At 37.5% G+C, this 18,157-nt stretch overlaps 3 protein-coding genes across 3 annotated transcripts; 2 read left to right on the top strand and 1 right to left on the bottom strand.

Annotated features, from left to right (window-relative positions):
- The first annotated feature begins 367 nt into the window (after positions 1-367).
- LOC103331847 (S-adenosyl-L-methionine-dependent methyltransferases superfamily protein) lies at positions 368-4,974 on the top strand. The gene is made up of 6 exons (XM_008234513.2): positions 368-1,093; positions 2,785-2,995; positions 3,083-3,380; positions 3,773-4,165; positions 4,342-4,419; positions 4,643-4,974. The coding sequence occupies exons 1-6, from the start codon at positions 425-427 to the stop codon at positions 4,890-4,892; spliced, it is 1,899 nt and encodes a 632-aa protein (XP_008232735.2). The 5' UTR covers positions 368-424; the 3' UTR covers positions 4,893-4,974.
- Positions 4,975-5,167: 193 nt separating this feature from the next.
- On the bottom strand, positions 5,168-9,996 carry LOC103331848 (UBX domain-containing protein). The gene is made up of 11 exons (XM_008234514.2): positions 9,780-9,996; positions 8,833-8,894; positions 8,236-8,704; positions 8,067-8,153; positions 7,893-7,961; positions 7,383-7,505; positions 7,104-7,289; positions 6,909-7,028; positions 6,042-6,185; positions 5,906-5,962; positions 5,168-5,762 (listed from the first exon to the last, which is right to left on the bottom strand). Exons 1-11 carry the CDS (start codon positions 9,861-9,863, stop codon positions 5,655-5,657), a joined length of 1,509 nt encoding a protein of 502 aa, XP_008232736.1. The 5' UTR covers positions 9,864-9,996; the 3' UTR covers positions 5,168-5,654.
- A 4,052-nt stretch (positions 9,997-14,048) lies between these two features.
- On the top strand, positions 14,049-18,118 carry FUS6 (COP9 signalosome complex subunit 1). The gene is made up of 6 exons (XM_008234517.3): positions 14,049-14,658; positions 15,643-15,963; positions 16,444-16,560; positions 16,664-16,749; positions 17,241-17,475; positions 17,712-18,118. The coding sequence occupies exons 1-6, from the start codon at positions 14,257-14,259 to the stop codon at positions 17,886-17,888; spliced, it is 1,338 nt and encodes a 445-aa protein (XP_008232739.1). The 5' UTR covers positions 14,049-14,256; the 3' UTR covers positions 17,889-18,118.
- Positions 18,119-18,157: the final 39 nt, after the last annotated feature.

The raw sequence follows: 18,157 nt of genomic DNA on the forward strand, positions 1-18,157 counted from the left end.
AATGGGTGTAAAAGATGCAGACGTAATTACACTCCCATACAACTACACACTACGCACTTTCTCTCTTAATACACGCATTCAATAAATCCAGACAATCTCGTGTGCAAGAGCCAACTCTGGTCTTCAATTTAAACAGAGGCTCTTCGCTGTCAAACCCGAATCGCTGTATTCACGCAATCGATTAAAACTTACATGTAACAGAGTGTATATTATTTTTGTTTCTGGCAGTGTGAAATTGTTTTCTCTTATTCCCCAAAAGCCAAAAGAAGTAAAATCCCCCTAAAAAATTATAATATCAACCTTGAAGACCTCATTTTTCATCGAACTCTCTAGTCTCCCCCCCTCCTATATATCCAAACAAAACCTTCTCTTTCTCTCTCTCTCTCTTTATTCTCTCTCTCTCTCTCTCTCACACACTAAAACAATGGCTTCGCCAAGTCCACTTCAGCACTTTTCACTGAAACCCAAGAGAGCCAACCTGTACTACATGACGTTAGTCGCCGTCCTCTGCACGCTCTGCTACCTCGTCGGAATTTGGCAGCACTCCACCGGCACCACCGCCATCACCGCTGACATATCCACCTCCGACTCCTCCTGTCCCCCAATCACCAGGAACACAACAATCCACCTCGACTTCGCGGCCCACCACCGCGCCGAGGACCTCCCCCTACCTCCGGCGGCGGCGCGTGTGTCTCACCTGCCGCCCTGCGACGCAAAGCTCAGCGAGTACACGCCGTGCCAGGACGTCACGAGGTCGCTGAAATTCGACAGGGAGAGGTTGGTTTACAGGGAGAGGCATTGTCCGGAGAAGGGGGAGCTTCTCAAGTGCCGGATTCCGGCGCCCCACGGGTATAAGGTGCCATTTCAGTGGCCGGAGAGCAGAGACTCTGTTTGGTACGCGAATGTGCCGCACAAGGAGTTGACCGTGGAGAAGAAGAAGCAGAATTGGGTTCAATACGAAGGGGACCGGTTTAGATTCCCTGGTGGTGGGACCATGTTTCCTCGTGGTGCGGATGCGTATATTGATGAAATCGGGAAATTGATCAATCTCAGAGATGGGTCTGTACGAACCGCCATTGATACCGGTTGTGGGGTAAGTAAACGGTCTTTTCTTTATTTTCTTTATAATAAAAAAAAAAAAAAAAAAAGAAAAAAGAGAAATAAACTGTGATTTGTTGTTCTAAGTTTGGTGATTGGTGGTTCGGTTGTAGCTGCCATGTTCAATTTGTTATTGTTGATGTTTTGTTTTTGGGTGTGTATGGGCATCAATATGTATGTGCATGCTTATGTGTGTGTATATATGCATCATTCGTTGTTTGTTAAGACGTTTGTTTGTTCTTGTCAGACAGTCTGAGATGTTATAAATCGAAAATTTATGACATGAATTTTTTTCTGTTACGGTGTCATAAAGAAAATTTGGCACATTCATAAGATAAATTCTTGTCTGAATGCGTAATCAATATTTTCGATTGTCTGATAAGAAAACATTATCATTTACGTGTCTGTTAACACCAATGGGAATATTTTATTTCTCAATCGGTTCTTTGTTTTTACCTTTCTTTTTTTAATGTTTGAGTAATGGGAAATTAAAGCTTGAAAAGGGTTATCGGGTCTGATTGGATTTTATTTTTATTTGTTTCCTTTTGTTTTAGCATGCATATAAATAACAATTTGAGTCATTCAAGGAAGCACCAATTTGCCAAAGAAAGTAACTAAAGGAAACTTCCCTTTGTGATCCACATATGGGAGAGAGCTCAATACTCACCTTATAATTTTTTTTTAAATGACCATTTTAACAATTGTTTTTATCATTGTCTTAATAGAGGCATGTATGGTTCTCTCTTGGTGGACCCAGAAAGGCAATATGTAGAAATTAAGAGAATTTTTAAATATGTTTCTTCTTCGGCATAATATGATATAGGAGATTAGCAAGACAAAAAATCGGGGTTGGTATGATGGTGAGATTCCACATTATATTGGGAATTAACAATGAAACAGGAAATGGTTTTTGAAAACCATGTACTCCAGCTTGTCTGAATTAAATTTAGTTTTTATATATCAACCGGGCTCCGAAACATATTAAAATTTCTCCTATAGTTGGTAGGTCTTATTCAGGTTTCCCATTTTAATTCAATTTTTAAATAATTTGTTTCAGGATCTACATTTCTGATACAATTTTCTAGTGGGAATTAGACAATGAAAATCACCTCAAAATAGTTTTATTTATTTATTACGGGGTTGTAAATTGTAATTGACACTGAATTACTGGTTGGCTACAAACCCTACAACCTTCTATTATGTGTAGTCTTGGCATTGAAGTAAAGTGGTACATAAAAGAAATCGATGAAGAGGACGTTTATATCATTATTAATTAGCATTGCCAGAAGGGAGAAAGCAATTCTTGCAATGTACTACTTCTTCTTTTTAGTGTTAGTAGTTAATGTGCTTTAATTATTTTAAACTAATGTTAAAGAATATGTTAGTTACTTGCTAACCTTCCTCAATTATAGCATCTTCAAATTTACTCATATTGCTTTGTTCTCATTGTTATAAAAAATAAATAAATAAATAAATTTGTCAATAAATTTTATTTAATGAAATTGTAATGAGAATTATTTAAAGAACAAAAATGTTTGGCCAACCGAATCTAGCCCATTGCAAAAGGGTATTGACTTGAAAACTAGTGGTCTTAGGTTCAAACTCTCGTGGCACCAATGTTAACATTTGATGTGTTTTATGTGTAATTTTAGTAAGGTGACAATTGTTTTTAATATTTTGACTCAGGTTGCAAGTTGGGGAGCTTACCTTTTGTCCAGGGACATCCTACCAATGTCATTTGCACCAAGAGACACCCATGAAGCACAAGTTCAATTTGCTCTTGAGAGAGGAGTTCCTGCATTGATTGGCATTCTTGCTTCCCAGAGACTCCCTTACCCCTCAAGAGCTTTTGACATGGCTCATTGCTCTCGTTGCCTCATTCCCTGGGGCCAATATGGTAAAACCACTATGACACTGCCATTTATAATCACATCATCACTGCTTCTCAAGTTCTTGTTTAAAATTTGGGGTTTTTATTACGCAGATGGGCTTTACTTAATCGAAGTTGATCGAGTTTTGCGTCCCGGTGGATACTGGATTCTGTCTGGACCACCAATTAATTGGGAGAAGCACTGGAAAGGCTGGGATAGAACAGCTGAGGACCTTAAAGCTGAACAGAATATGATTGAGAATGTAGCAAAAAGCTTGTGCTGGAAGAAATTGAAGCAGAAGGATGATCTTGCTGTTTGGCAAAAACCCACCAACCATGTCCATTGTAAGGTCAATAGAAAGGTCTTCAAGAAACCATCCTTCTGCCAAGCTCAAGATCCAGACAAAGCATGGTAATGTGCTTTTCTAATATTAACATGTTACTTTCTTTTCCTTTCTTAAACTACAAGTCTCAGTTTCTGAATTTCAAATTTTCTTTTATTGGGTTTGTGGAATTTTGTTTTACCTTTGTGGGATCTCTAAATAGATAGGAAATGAAATTCTGTACATGAAGTTCTTTTGACAGTCACACATGGTGTTAGTTGAACTGTCCAAGTCCAACCTTCCATACTGCCCATGGACTTATTTATCTTTTTGGTTCTTTACTCAATGTTTGTTTAGCTGCCAAGAATGAAGAAACAGTTCTGAAAAAAAAGGAAAACGCGACTTTATTGGCCTCAAATGAGCTTTTATTTTATTTATTATTTAAGTTTTACTCAACACTGTTGTTTGTTTTTTTGGTTAGGTATACTACAATGGAGGATTGTTTGACCCCACTGCCTGGAGTGAACAACATTAAAGAAATTGCAGGAGGGGAATTGGCAAAATGGCCAGAGAGGCTAACTTCAGTCCCTCCAAGAATCAGTAGTGGGAGTGTGACAGGAATTACAGCTGAGATGTTCAGAGACAATACAGAGCTGTGGAAGAAAAGAGTGGCATACTACAAGACCTTGGATTATCAGTTGGCAGAGCCCGGGAGGTACCGGAATTTGCTTGACATGAACGCTTATTTGGGAGGCTTTGCAGCTGCTCTAGTTCAGGACCCTGTGTGGGTTATGAACATTGTCCCTGTTGAGGCTGAGGTTAACACCCTTGGAGTCATTTACGAACGAGGATTGATTGGAACTTATCAGAATTGGTATGCTTTTTTATGCCTCCCTAAAATACCGTAACAATAAAACTATTTGTACCATATTTACAAATCACATAGTAAACCACATAACAAATTGAAGTGGAACCAGCTTATACGATTGAAATAACATTTCATTATATTAATTACTCTGTTAGTGTTGCTAATGACTTGTTTCATTGCAGGTGTGAGGCCATGTCTACTTACCCAAGAACCTATGACTTCATCCACTCTGATTCAGTTTTTAGTCTCTACAAGGACAGGTGACTATTCATCACCCTTGCAATCTTGAACATTGACTTGGCTGGATATAATATTGATAAATGCTATCATCAGTCGCGTGTGGGTATGTGAAGGCTTTCAAGTTATTCATTAGTATGAGTCCCACGAATGGCCCTCAACGCGCAACTGATAATAGCATGAGTTAAATTATTATAATGACGGGAGATAATGTACTAACTTGCACATCATTTATTTGTGTTGCAGATGCGAAGTTGAAGATATTCTTTTAGAAATGGATAGGATTTTAAGGCCAGAAGGTAGTATAATTTTCCGGGATGATGTGGATGTGTTGGTGAAAGTCAAGAGCATCATGGATGCAATGCAATATGATGCCACAATCGTTGACCATGAAAATGGTCCCAGACATAGAGAAAAGATATTATTGGCGGCCAAGCAGTATTGGACAGCACCAGCTCCTAGCCAAGATCAAGGAGAAAGCCAAACAGATTCATAGACATAGGGCTTCTCTTCTTTCTTGATTCAAATTGTTCAATTTTTATGTCCATAATTTGATAATGAAAATGATTTTTTTGTTTGTTTTGGCCAGCACCCGTGAATTGTGGTGTGACACTTGATTAATTTCTACACAACAATGAAAAAGAAATTTTAATGCAATATTTTACAACCAAGAACATGCTTATCTATTGACATTGCATTAAAAAAGAAAAATGTAGCCAAAGAGCCAAAGGAAACTATAACAAAAGAGAAGAGACAGCTCCCAAAGTCAAATGCCACAAAACATGTTCTCATTCATGTACCAGAAACGAAGTTCACCGGCAAAACACACCACAAGATGAACAATGACATATAGAACTGCTCATCTACTTGACTTTAATAGAACAGGTTGTATAACTCGTTTTATGCGAGTTTAATCCTGTAAGACGTGCGAAAAGCAGAACTTAGAGTATATACAAAGGGCAGCTATCCTGATAAAAACATGTTAGTTTCGTTTAGTTTGCGAGGTTTGTCGTCATACAGCAGGGATTTTGAAATTTTAACCTCCCATGAGAATTGGTTTCCAGCAACGTTAGGATCAGCCAGATTTAACATCCACTACCTTCCAAAGGCATGAGCTAGGTTCCAAGCCCAGGTCATGTACCTTAGTTCCCTAGCAAAAAAGAATCAACTGTAGACTAGACTTACACTATCAACCTTTTCATCTTGTGTCAAGTTGTATGATCAGACACGAAACTTACAAGGAAGAGAGCTCTATAATCTAAATCAATTCCAGAAACAAGGCTTCTTGTTTATTCGTCAGTCCAACTTCACTCAATGTTAATAAGCTGTCATCAAGAGTAAACGCACGCCGAGGATATGACCTCACCTGTTCATAGAAATCAAGCAACATAATCAGGACATACAAAAACTATCTCGTTCCCGGAGTAGTACTACCGACTGAAATCTTCTCAAAGTTTAAAAAATAATAATAATAATAAGGAAATAAAAAGTACAGAGAAGAGTAATTACCACTCTGTAAGTTCCAGGCTTCACCACTCCACCAACATCTATGAAGTCAAAAAGAATCTTAAAAGGAACAAAAAGTTTTTGTCAGTTGGGACAAAGAGAAATGCTATTAAATTTCTGTAACATTTTGAAATTTTACCTGAAGCTTGTTAAATTTGTGAAAGCGGCGGCTAAGGCGGCTGCCATTTGGCACCTTAACCAGAAGAGTCACAGCATTCTCATCATCTGATGCTGGTTCGCAAGGAAGTGAAGCACTTTTTGCAGCTAGCATTCGCTCACCTTCCTGTCATCAGTGAGACAGTAGATTGAAGGGAAAAGATTTAAAACAACTAGCCATTGAAATATAGACATGGTGATTCATTCCACCATAAACCAAACAACCAAGGGAAAGGGGCATGCTGTGTAAATTGAGGATGTCAAACCAGTCATGGAAGTTATTGGACTCTATTTCTATTCCTTCGCACATTAACAGACATATTCCAGTAGCCATGCAAACCCCCACTACAGATCCACTGCTTGGTTAAACAAAGGAATACGAATACTCAAGGTAATCAAAGCCTATGCACGAAAAGTTACAGCTTTGTATCTGCAGATACAGACAGCACTATAACTTTGAGTTATCATATGCAGTAAGGTACTCTACGGCGAAGTCCAAATGGCCTGGGGTCTTTTATAATACATTTGGCTTATTCGAAATCGCTGGTTCCGCTTAGCAAGGATTCCACCATGAGTACTGACTACATGGAGCTTAAGCACTAAAAAAAACATGATCTTTTATCACTTTTATAAAGTTAAACCCAAAAACTTCTTCAACCATGTACAAGATCAAGAATAATTTACATAATTAAGAATTTCCTTGTATCACTGTCAATGCATCAAATTTGAGGAAAACGTCACAATTTCAAGTAATATGCGGGAAGGTAATTGAAAATCAATTGTAAATGGATTATTACTAAGAAAACGATAGGATAAAAAGAATTCAAAAAAACCTACTAGATACACTTACCAATGTATCGATCTTTTTGTTGTCAGATTTGACTCCCTTTAAGTGACAAGTTCCAGGATCATTGACACCATGCATTTCCTTTTCTTTATCAGCCAAGATGGATGCAAGATACTCATCATCCTGCAAGTAATATTTCTAGTAATCAAGTGCTGGACAACACTCTCACGATAGTTATTGGGAGCAGGATGTTAAAACCTGTTGTTGTCTTAGCAATTGTCTTGTTGTTGGAGCAGATGATGAGGGGCCATGTACAGGCTGCGTATTAGGACCCAAATTTATATTTGGACGACTTGGCAAATTATTTGCATATGAAGATTTGCCAAAAAGTGCAGTCTCAAGCATTATTGCTTCGTCAAGCTCTTTGGAAGAAATGCTGCCTAACTACGAGGATATGTGCACAATTTGATTAATAATATAGCAGTCAATTTTCTTTTAATGGGCTAAATTAAAAATTTTAAAAGAAGAAGTTGATACCTCTTCACAATGAATGTCCAGGCTACCCAGCTGAAGATTTTTACCAGCATCACGCTTCAACTCTTGACTCACTTGTTTCTGTTCTACAAATTCAGCTCCATTTTGGTGCAATGACCTTCCTCGCTATAATTTAGAAAGATATTTTTTAGAACAAACAAAATCTTTTCCTTTTCAATGGAAAGATAATGAGATTTTTAATTGTCTAATTTCTCAGTTTTGACTTTGTATTTATAGTAATCAGAACTTCTGTCTGGCCTGCTCAATCAAAAAAGGCCTAAAAATTATCTGGAACGGTTTCAGCCAATAGATAGAGAACATTTGTTCCCTGCATGTGCAGCATAAAGCCCAACAGTTTCCGTTCCCACAACCTGTAGAGAAATTGTTTCATCGGGAATTCCTATACAGTTCTTATTAAAACTCTCTTTTTATTCTTCACTGTAAATTTTGTCAGTTCATGCAGACACTCATGCACATGTAACTAACTAACTATACCATGAATAGAAGTCATACCTTCCATGCCAGTTCAGGATTCCTGTCTTTCCCTTTCTCCTCACGTATCGCTTTCTCTTGTTCTGCTGTCTGAACTCAATTCATTTAAAAATAAATCAAGAACCTCAAAGATAAGGAAGCACCCCCCGCCCCCAACTCCCAACAAAAAGGAAAAAGTAATTCAAGGCTAGGAACCTTCAGGGACAATGAAAGTGCACGATCGAAATCATCATCATCATCTTGGTGAGTTTGATTTCCTGGAAGTCCATTAACAGGAGAAACCTGCATGGAAAAATCTCACAAGAGTCATAACTTCAGGAACCACAAGATATTGGTCAAAACAGTTAAATTAGCAGCAGCACACATTGAGAGCCCTGGTTTGCGTATTCAGATAAGCCACTTCAGCCTCTCGTTTTGAAGCCTCAATAGCAGCTCGAATCATTTCTTCCTCCACATCATTGCCATGTGGATTTCCTGTCATGTCCTGAATGGTAGGCCTCTGTCCTGAGAGATGAGGATAATCATTCCCTCTGTTTAAATCTACAGGAAACCCCCCCACAACTCCTGGATGTGAACTTACTGGTGCACGACCAGTAAATGCAGAACCGATCCGGTTAAGGAGATCCCTACTGTAACTAGGATCAAATAGTAATGATGGCCTGAAACTCCTAGCAGCAGAGAGAAGTGGTACAACTCCTTGTGGTGCAACTTGATTCTGCGAACTCATATGAGGGAAATTGTATGGGGGGGGGACAGCATGAGGTGCAACTTGATTCTGACCAGTCATATGAGTGAAATTGTATTGTGGGGTAGCAGCTGACCCCGGATTTGTACTGAACCAGAAAGACCAAAAGTAAAACAAGCGTCAAAGAGAGATGAGACACTAGAATGGAATGTTAAGTAAATTTACTGCTAAGGTGAGCAAGAAGATAATGAGTGAGATGAAGTCAAGATGCGATACAAGTCTCTATCTCCACCACTAAAATGTGCATTCACGGCTTCATTGAGATTGCCTCCATATTCCTGTTTATCAGCCAAGAAATACCAGACAACTCAGAAAAGATAGCCAAGACAGAACGACACATAGAGAAAATACAACTCAGCTACACGATGCAAAACATTTAAAATTCAGTTTTCAACAGGATAGTATGGTGACTGTAGATAATTATCATTCGAGAAATCCTGATCAACTAGCCACCTTAGAGGCTCGGCTCCCAAGCTCACAACCAACCAAGGACGCATGGTAAGCCTTAATGATACCAATGGCGTACAAGGCCCATGGTACTGTGTGAATGATAAATATCAAGATATGCCACCTATATACAGTGTCGATGAATGGATTTAAATACAATAATAATACAAAATCTTAGCGCACTATATATGCCTTAATGAGCTCATCAAATACTGCAATGGCAGAGCCAATTCAGTTAAGACCTATCCACAGAGTCTTTACTCTTTGTAATACTTCTACATTCCCATTCAAGCTACTTAAAAAACAAAATGAGGAAATTACGTTCCATTCGGCCTATTAAATTCGCACAAACAACTGAATCTTATCTGGAAATAAATGTATAACTTCTACATGAAAGAAAAGAAAAGTTGATGTTCTTTCCTTTCAGAAAATTACTAATGATCTTCTTTAAGCATATCACCCTCAATTTTGCGTAGAACTGAAGCATGATAGCTACATTTTACCAAGAACTCATGAAATTGCACAATCTTGCCATAAGAAAATGGAACAGGAAACCCTAGGCAGCACAGCGACACCGTTTAGCTCATTTTGAGAAAAATAAAACTACAAGATAATAACGATAATCTACAAAGATTCAGAGAACGAAACACGGCGGGAATGTATGCTTAATTACTGAAAATTTTAAGAAATTAAGAGCGAGAGAGAGAGAATCGAACTTCAAGCTTTCGCAGCGCGAGTGAGTGAGAGGCGCCGGTGATGCTCATGTACGTGTCGATCATGTCCTGCGTGGGGCTCGCCATTGCCGTTTTGCTTTCAGCGAAAAATTGCAGAGAGAGAGAGAGAGAGAGAGTTGCGGTGCGGAATCCAATGCTATTGTCTTGAGTGGGTGAAAAAGATTAGTGAAGAGTGAGGAGGGTCGATGCAGAACGAGAATCAAAGGGAACACAGCAACAGCTTTTGCGCGCCTTTTTTTCTCCACAGGACACGTGTCTAAAGCAATTGCAATGATTACCTCATCACGTAGCGTGCGCCGAAATTATTGAGACCAGAGTCGCTTCATGTTGAATTCTTATCCTTTTCTGAGACCGTTTGTATATGTTCCCGACCCAAAGCAAAGAAAAATATGGGACATTTTGTATAAGAGTTATTAGAAGTTAATCGAGCTGATTTTCTCACTTCAATTTTGTTTAATTATAGTCTTTTTGTTGAAAGTTGTATGTTCTCGCCCATCTATTATTCACTTATACTCCCTTATATATTATAGTAATTTTTTTTTTTAAAAAAAAGAAGTATAAGTAAGCATTAAGGAACAAAATGGGTCGAAAGGCCCCATAAAATGGTCGGAATTATGGTTGTGGACAGCCTGTGGAGGTCTAAGCAGACCTCATGCAGAGCAGCATAACGACCCCAAAATGCACGCAAGGTGCTCGACAAAAGGCCATAACAAAGCCTGTGCGCAGTGGGTATTTTTTTTATTTATAAAATTGTCTGGCCAAAAGAAAGTTATTTTGGTCTAGGCCGTTTCAAATTTTTTTTAATGACCTGGCATCAAAACGAAGTTCTACTTCACTTGAAAATGTAGATGTAGTTGACGCAGGGTAGGACAAACAAGAAGATATGCTCTCTTTCATTTTATTTAAATTATGTATTTGTTGTTGGGTTTTATTATTTATATGTTTATTTGCCCTATTGAAGTCCAACCAAAAAAAATCGGCTGAAAGCTAAAATTTGAAAAATTGAACATGTCCTAGGCAGTGAACATTAACAAAATTTATAATTTTAGTGATTAATTTATCTATAATAGGAGTTCTCCAAAAAACCCTTCTTCTTCCTTCCGAGTATTAGACAGAGGGTCTCTAGGGTAGGTTAGGGTTGATGGTAGAGTATTAGTGTGTGCGTCTATTTTATTATTATTATTATTATTATTATTTATCCATTTTTACTGAATAATTGGATAGGAAATGACTCTTTGTCTTAAAAAAAATGCCTCAACAATTTAGACTAAAAAAGTTTCGACACTTTTACATTGTGACCCTATGACTCGAGGATCATGGATCCGCCATTGAGTTTAAGAGGACAAAAATAGAGTGGAAAAATCACTAACCTATTTTAATTTATTCAATGAACAGGAGTGCAAATTATTAGCCACATATGTTTTTGTGATTTTGACACATAGAGGGAGATCGAACTTGAATACAAGGAGGAGAGCATATTTTCAACTAACCTAATTAAGTCTGCAATATAATTTGGAAAAAAAATTGAGATATCAAGCCAAAAAGGCATTATAACGAAAATTCTTTAAATCTACGTAATGGCTTGAGATGGGGGGCCGAAATATATATACATATATAGTTTTTTCTATCTTTTAAAAAGATGAAATTAGAAGTTCTTTTTAATTTTTATTAATTTGTATACAAGTAGTAATGGTGAAGGGAGGAATTGAACCTAAGACCTCATATGCATGAATAAATGCTCTTAACCACTTGAGTTATAAGTCCCTCACAACTAAGTTTTATTCTTATATGAAAATGATTAAGTTCTTATAGGATTTTGGAAAGAATGAGGTCGAGTAATAGTTTAATTGTGGTTGTTTCTCGATAAAACATTTGTGATACAACCATAAAATACCCTTCCTCTTCAAAGAAAAAACCTAGCCGCATACACCAGTTATCTAACCATACTTGTGGAGGGCTTTTTTTCTTAGCCAATTTTGTGCTAGGCTTTTGTCTCCCTTGTGTATTGCAAGGTTTGTCTCCCTTAGTTGTTCACCTAATTTTTTTTTTTTTGGCATGTACTGTGTTGTCCTTGCAATTTTGGGGTTGGTGAGGTGGATTTTCACCAGATCTCTATGTTGAGGGGTGCAATTGTTGATTTTGTGGATCTATTTTGATTGGTGCTTTGGTTTTAGGAGTGTGTGGGAGACGTTGTGACCATCTGTCCAGGTGGAAGCTGAGCGAGATTTGCTTTTTCACTTGTAGGTGTTTCCTATCCCCAACTCCTAAACAGATAGAGAGTTCTCATATCTCATATGACTTTCTTGGAGAAATGGATGCAGTGGCGTTATGGATCTTCTTATGTCTTTAAATTCCTAATGAAATGGGTCTTGAAGATGTGAAATTATTTTTACTCATTGTCTTGCAATAGTTGTGTTTATTATTTGCGAGAGCCTCTTGTGAGCCTATCTTCTTATATTGCTCATTTATTAATTGTTACCAGTATAATATTAAAAACTAGTAATAATATGGTCATTTCTATGGGTATGATGTGTTTTATGGGCCCTCTTCTACGGTGTCATCTTCTTAACATGGTCTAGTGCTGCAAGATAGGCCATCTTCTTAACATGGGCTTAGCTTGTCTTTAGTTGATTTTTGAAATGAGGTTTTCTATTTTGAACACCGAAATATATGTTAAAAGGGTCACGCGCGAATCATGTAGAATTTGTTTGACGAGAAAATAAGAATAAGAATTTTAATTGAAGAGGTTTCAAGTTAGTTTCAATTTAAAATTTTATTTTCTATTTAAAATTGAATCCACCAACACAATTGTTCACCAAAATCACATTCTTTATTTTCTATTTTCCATAATTAGTTGTAAAACATACACTAAGATGGTTAATTTATTTTGATTTTGAATTTAATTTTTCAGCCCTAAACCATAAAAGTAAAATTGATGGGTGTATTGATTAGATTTTAGGGTGGATCTAAATTTTCTTTGCATATAAGAGCATCTTCAACCGATGTGTTAAACGTGCCACATAGACATTTAACAGCTAAAAATAACATCTCACATCACTCCAACCGATATGTCAAAGCTGATGTGGAATGAAAGCTGGAGGTTGATATGTTATTTTTGACATCTCAAAAGCAAGATGTCAAATGAATATTTTATTATTTTTTCTTTTCTTTTCTTTTTAATTAAAAATGAATCAACACTAAAATGTAATAAAATAATAATTTAATTTGACATATCGGGTGGAGTGTAAAGCTGTGTAAGAGCATCTCCAACCGATGTGTCAAAAGTGCCACATAGACCTTTAACAGCTAGAAATAACATCTCACATCACTCCAACCAATGTGTCAAAGCTGATGTGGAATGAAGGCTGGAGGTTGAGATGTTATTTTTGACATCCCAAAAGTAAGATGTCAAATGAATATTTTATTATTTTATTATTTTCTTTTCTTTTTAATTTAAAATAAATCAACACTAAAATGTAATAAAATAATAATTTAATTTGACATATCGGGTGGAGTGTAAAGCTGTGTAAGATGTCAAATAGCCACATCAGCCATCAAATTTAAATTTAATGTTTGGTATTTGACATATCCATTGGAGATGCTCTAAGATGTCAAATTGCCACATCAATCATCAAATTTAAATTTGATGTTTGGTATTTGACATCTCCTTTGGAGATACTTTAAGGCCCCGTTTGGTTCATGGGAAAAGAGGCTTGGGAATGGGAATTCAATTGCTTTTCCACGTTTGGTAAGTCCAAACATGGGAAATGGTTATCAGCACATGGGAAAGCAGGGAAAGTGAAACCCTCATCTCAACTTGGGTTTTGTTTTCCCTCCTCATGGGAAAGTTTGGGAAAATGAGCTAACATTCAATGCACAATTTTCATAACTATTTTGTCCTCATGAACAATTTAAAATTACAATGTATCATTAAATACATTCTTTTTTTATTTGATTTAATATGGGTATAATTGGAAAATTATATAAAATTTGTTTTCCATTCCTACTCAAAACAAACATGGGAAAGGAAACAAAGTGAAATCTAGTTCTTTCCGACATTACCAAACATAGAAATGAATATTTCATTCTCATTCCTTAGGAAATGGCGTAGAATTGATTTTTCAAATCCATTCCAACTAAACGGGGCCTACAAAAACTGAGCTTCGAAAGGCTGAAAGCCCATAATAATTTGCCCAAATCCGAGAGTCCAGGATCTAAGCCTATAAAAATATAAAAATATAAATGATAGTCAGATAGTCTGTCGTTACACGGCGTCGTTCTGTTCGCCCAAGAACCCATCTCCCTCCCTCGCTGCGCCTAGTGAGAGAGAGAGAGAGAGAGAGAGAGAGCGAGAGAGAAGAAAAGAAGCAGTTCAGCACCACCTGAAGAAGGTCCACAGCAATACCCTAAAACCTAAAATCTCCCAAACTTCTGCTCTAGGGCTTCACACTTTCCCAAAATGGAAGGCGACGACGAGACCTCAGGCCCAATGATTGACGACGAGATCTACGCCAACGGCGTTGGCGGTGACGACGAGAAGCGCAGCAGACCAATCATCAGCAGTGAGCAACTCGACGTCGAGGCCTACGCGAGCCTCTACAGCGGCCGCACCAAGATCATGCGGCTGATTTTCATCGCCAACAAGAGCAAGAGCAACCAGGCCATGGAGTTGGAGGCTCTGCGCATGGCCTACGACGAAATCAAGAAGGGAGAAAACACCCAGTTGTTCAGAGACGTCGTGCAGATGATCGGTGGGAGATTGGGACCCGACTATGCGATGGACTTGGCTTGGTGTGAGATGGTGGATAGGAGGGCCGACCAGAAGAAGGAGAAGCTCGAGAACGAGCTCAATGCCTATAGGGTATGCGGTTCTGTTACTCTGTTTTCTTTGTGGTTATCTCTGGAATGTCTAGGGTTTTTATGATTAAATAGTGTATAGGTTGCCTATGGGTGGTTCTACACTGTGTATTTGGGTTTTGTTGGATTTATTACAAGTTATTGTTTAATCGTTTACCTGTTATTGTATACTATGATTCTCCTGTGTGTAGGAAATAGATGTCAATATGAGAGGAGTTAATGGCAATGCCTTTGTGTTTTCTTCGTCTTGTCATAATATTTTGTTTTCGGTTTAGGTTATGTCTAGGAATGTGGTTGTAGATGAGCTGTTCTAATCAGGATACGGGAGAGTCGTTGGTTTCTCTCTTAGGCAATGTTGGGTACTAAACAAACAACTTGTTCACTGCTCGAGGTTAGCTTGATTGCAGTTGTTTTGGTGGAATAGCAGGAAGATGTTATAACTGAAAATTTGTGGGTATTGAGAAAAGGAGACTGTGAACCTAAAGTTTTGTGCGAAGTTATGGATCATAGATATGGAGTTTTGATGTTTGTTAAATTGAAATGGACCACTGGTCTTGTCAACCGAGTCAAGCTGTCAGCTAATAATCAGCTTCAGGCCCAAAATGGAGGTTTTCAAATGCAACATTATCCTTGTTTTAAGGCATGAATCAGTGTTACAGACTCGGTTAGGTTTATATGTTGTATGTTTCCCATCTGATGATCCTGTTAGAACTTCTTTTTTTGGATAAATTTTATCAGGATTTAATGAGTTCTAATATGCAACATCAAGCTGTTCTGCTGGATTGTAGAGTCTCGATGCTTATTTTATATTTTTAATTGCGGGAAAATGCACTTGGGAGCTTTCTGTCTGAGGAGTTGTTATGTGTGTTTTTGTTGCTGGTTTGTTCCTAAATCATGGAATAAGTGCAATTTCTGTGATTGAAGCCTCTTTGGTTCCCATTGTCTCTTTCTTTGATCTCTCATTCTGTCTTTGAATGCTTTTGTGCAGACAAATCTTATCAAAGAAAGCATAAGAATGGGTTACAATGATTTTGGAGATTTTTATTATGCTCATGGTCAACTTGGGGATGCCTTTAAAAATTATGTTCGTACTCGTGATTATTGCACTACAGCAAAGCATATTGTTCATATGTGCATGAGTTCAATTCTGGTCAGCATTGAGATGAGTCAATTTGCTCATGTCTCAAGCTATGTTAGCAAAGCAGAACAATCACCAGAAGCCCTTGACCCAGTTACTGTTGCAAAACTTCGTTGTGCTGCTGGATTGGCTCACTTGGAAGCTAAAAAATACAAGCTTGCTGCTCGTAAGGTTTGTTTGAAGTTATATTATTGTTTAATTTAATCTTATGGTCGTTTTTTTTGATACATATGAATACTTGTATCTTTGTGCTTTAAGATAAGAAGTTGTGAGTTTATGATATCTGCTTTTTTCTATTGGTTAGTCATATTGTGCTTGGTATGGTGATATTATTTACATTTTTAAAGCCTTTACAAACATTTAGTGATGAGCTGATTTTGTTAACTTATTTTCAGTTGTAATCTCTCTGCTCTTGTTGGGCAGAGTTTTTGGAGATTTTCAGATATTAAATTTATGCCTTTAAAATCAAAAGAACCAGTTGGGAATTAATTATAGCTGATTTAGTGTTGCCTGGTATCTAAGTTTTAAGATGGTCCTGGTTCCCTAAATTTTGCCCTTGTGGCCCATTATTTAGTAAGATCAGTTCCATTATCTATTGTTCTTGTAAGACTTCTGTGGTTTTAATCTGTCTTATTCACTGTGAAATTACAGTTCTTGGAAACCGGGCATGAATTGGGAAACCATTACAATGAAGTGATTGCACCTCAAGATGTTGCAACATATGGTGGGCTTTGTGCACTTGCAAGTTTTGACCGAATGGAACTGAAGGCATATATTCTTTCTTTCCTTGGACTATCTTTTCCTTTGTTTTTTAATGATTTCTTGTTTAGAAGTAGAGTACTCTTTCTCAGTAAGCGATTTTATTTGACAGAACAAAGTTATAGACAACCTGAACTTCCGGAATTTTTTAGAGTTAGTACCTGAAGTAAGGGAGCTTATCAATGACTTCTACTCAAGGTAATCTATTGTGATGTAATCTTTTTAGTTGTCTAATTGCTGTATCTATGTGTCAATATTGGCAATGTTGCTGCAATGTGTACAAAGCCATATGGTAGAAAAGTGTCAAGTCCTATTAAGAAATAGCGTGAAAATTTATAGGTCTCAATCATGCAAGGATCTTAACACGAGTTTTTCTTTTCAAACATTATTATCAAGTTACATTAGACCTTGCTTATTCTTGGCATAATGCATCCTGTAGGTAATGAAAGAAATTACAAGGGAATTTCAGCTTTATTTGTATTAAGTTGAAATGATATTAGACCTTGTTAACTCATTTCCAATGAGTTAACATTTTTCAATTCGTTATTGGGATTGAGTATGATAAATTGAAGGATTAGTTGGCATGCTTGTGCAATTGTTTTAATCAATTAACAGTGGTGATGGTCTGTTGTCTGATTTATGTTCAGATATTTCGGTTTCAGTAACATGTGTTTTCTATTCTGTTGTAGCCATTATGCTTCATGTCTGGATTACCTTGGGAATCTGAAAGCAAATCTGTTGCTTGACATCCATTTGCATGACCACCTCGAGACACTCTATGGTCAAATCCGCCACAAGGCTCTCATCCAGTATACACACCCCTTTGTGTCTGTAGATTTACACATGATGGCCAGTGCTTTCAAAACTGATGTTTCAGGGCTAGAGAAAGAACTTGAAGCTTTAATCACTGACAACCAAGTTCAGGTGGGCTTTGCAATGCCATCTGCGTTTGTATTGAACTAGATAACTCACTCCATGGTCGTTTGTTGAATGGACCCCATATATGCTATATATTGGTTTATTCTGTTCTTGAATCCCAATGCTGAATCAATTTTTGTGGTAGGGTTTGGGGTGGGGGGATGATGTGAAACTTCAGATTCAGTTGTTTTGCATGTGTACATTTTTGTTCTTTATTGACCTAACTCATGATGCCACTGCAGGCTCGAATTGACTCACACAACAAAATTCTATATGCACGACATGCGGATCAAAGGAATGCAACTTTCCAACGGGTGCTTCAGACGGGCGATGAGTTTGATCGGGATGTTAAGTCAATGCTGCTTAGGGTGAATCTTATCAAGCACGAATACAATCTTAAGGGATCAAGGAAATCCTGAATTTATTTTTAGACAGTGTTAGTCAGGCCAGCGTTTGCTTGTGCTCTTTCATTTTTGACATTCATCTGCTTGGTCAACTAGCATGGCGGAGGATTTGACAAATCTAGAAGACCAGGATGCAAATTTATGCAACAATTACCAATGTTAGATGGTTGCTGTCTTGTATATTCACAGATTTTTAGTTTTCATCTTGATTCAGTTGCAGCATTTATTCAGATTATATTCTCTTATCCGTTGCTTGCTGCTATTTCTTCAGTTTCTGGGTTTCT

The sequence above is a fragment of the Prunus mume genome, linkage group LG5 (genome assembly GCF_029339155.1).
Source record: "Prunus mume cultivar Tortuosa linkage group LG5, ASM2933915v1, whole genome shotgun sequence".
NCBI classification, from domain to species: Eukaryota; Viridiplantae; Streptophyta; class Magnoliopsida; order Rosales; family Rosaceae; genus Prunus; species Prunus mume.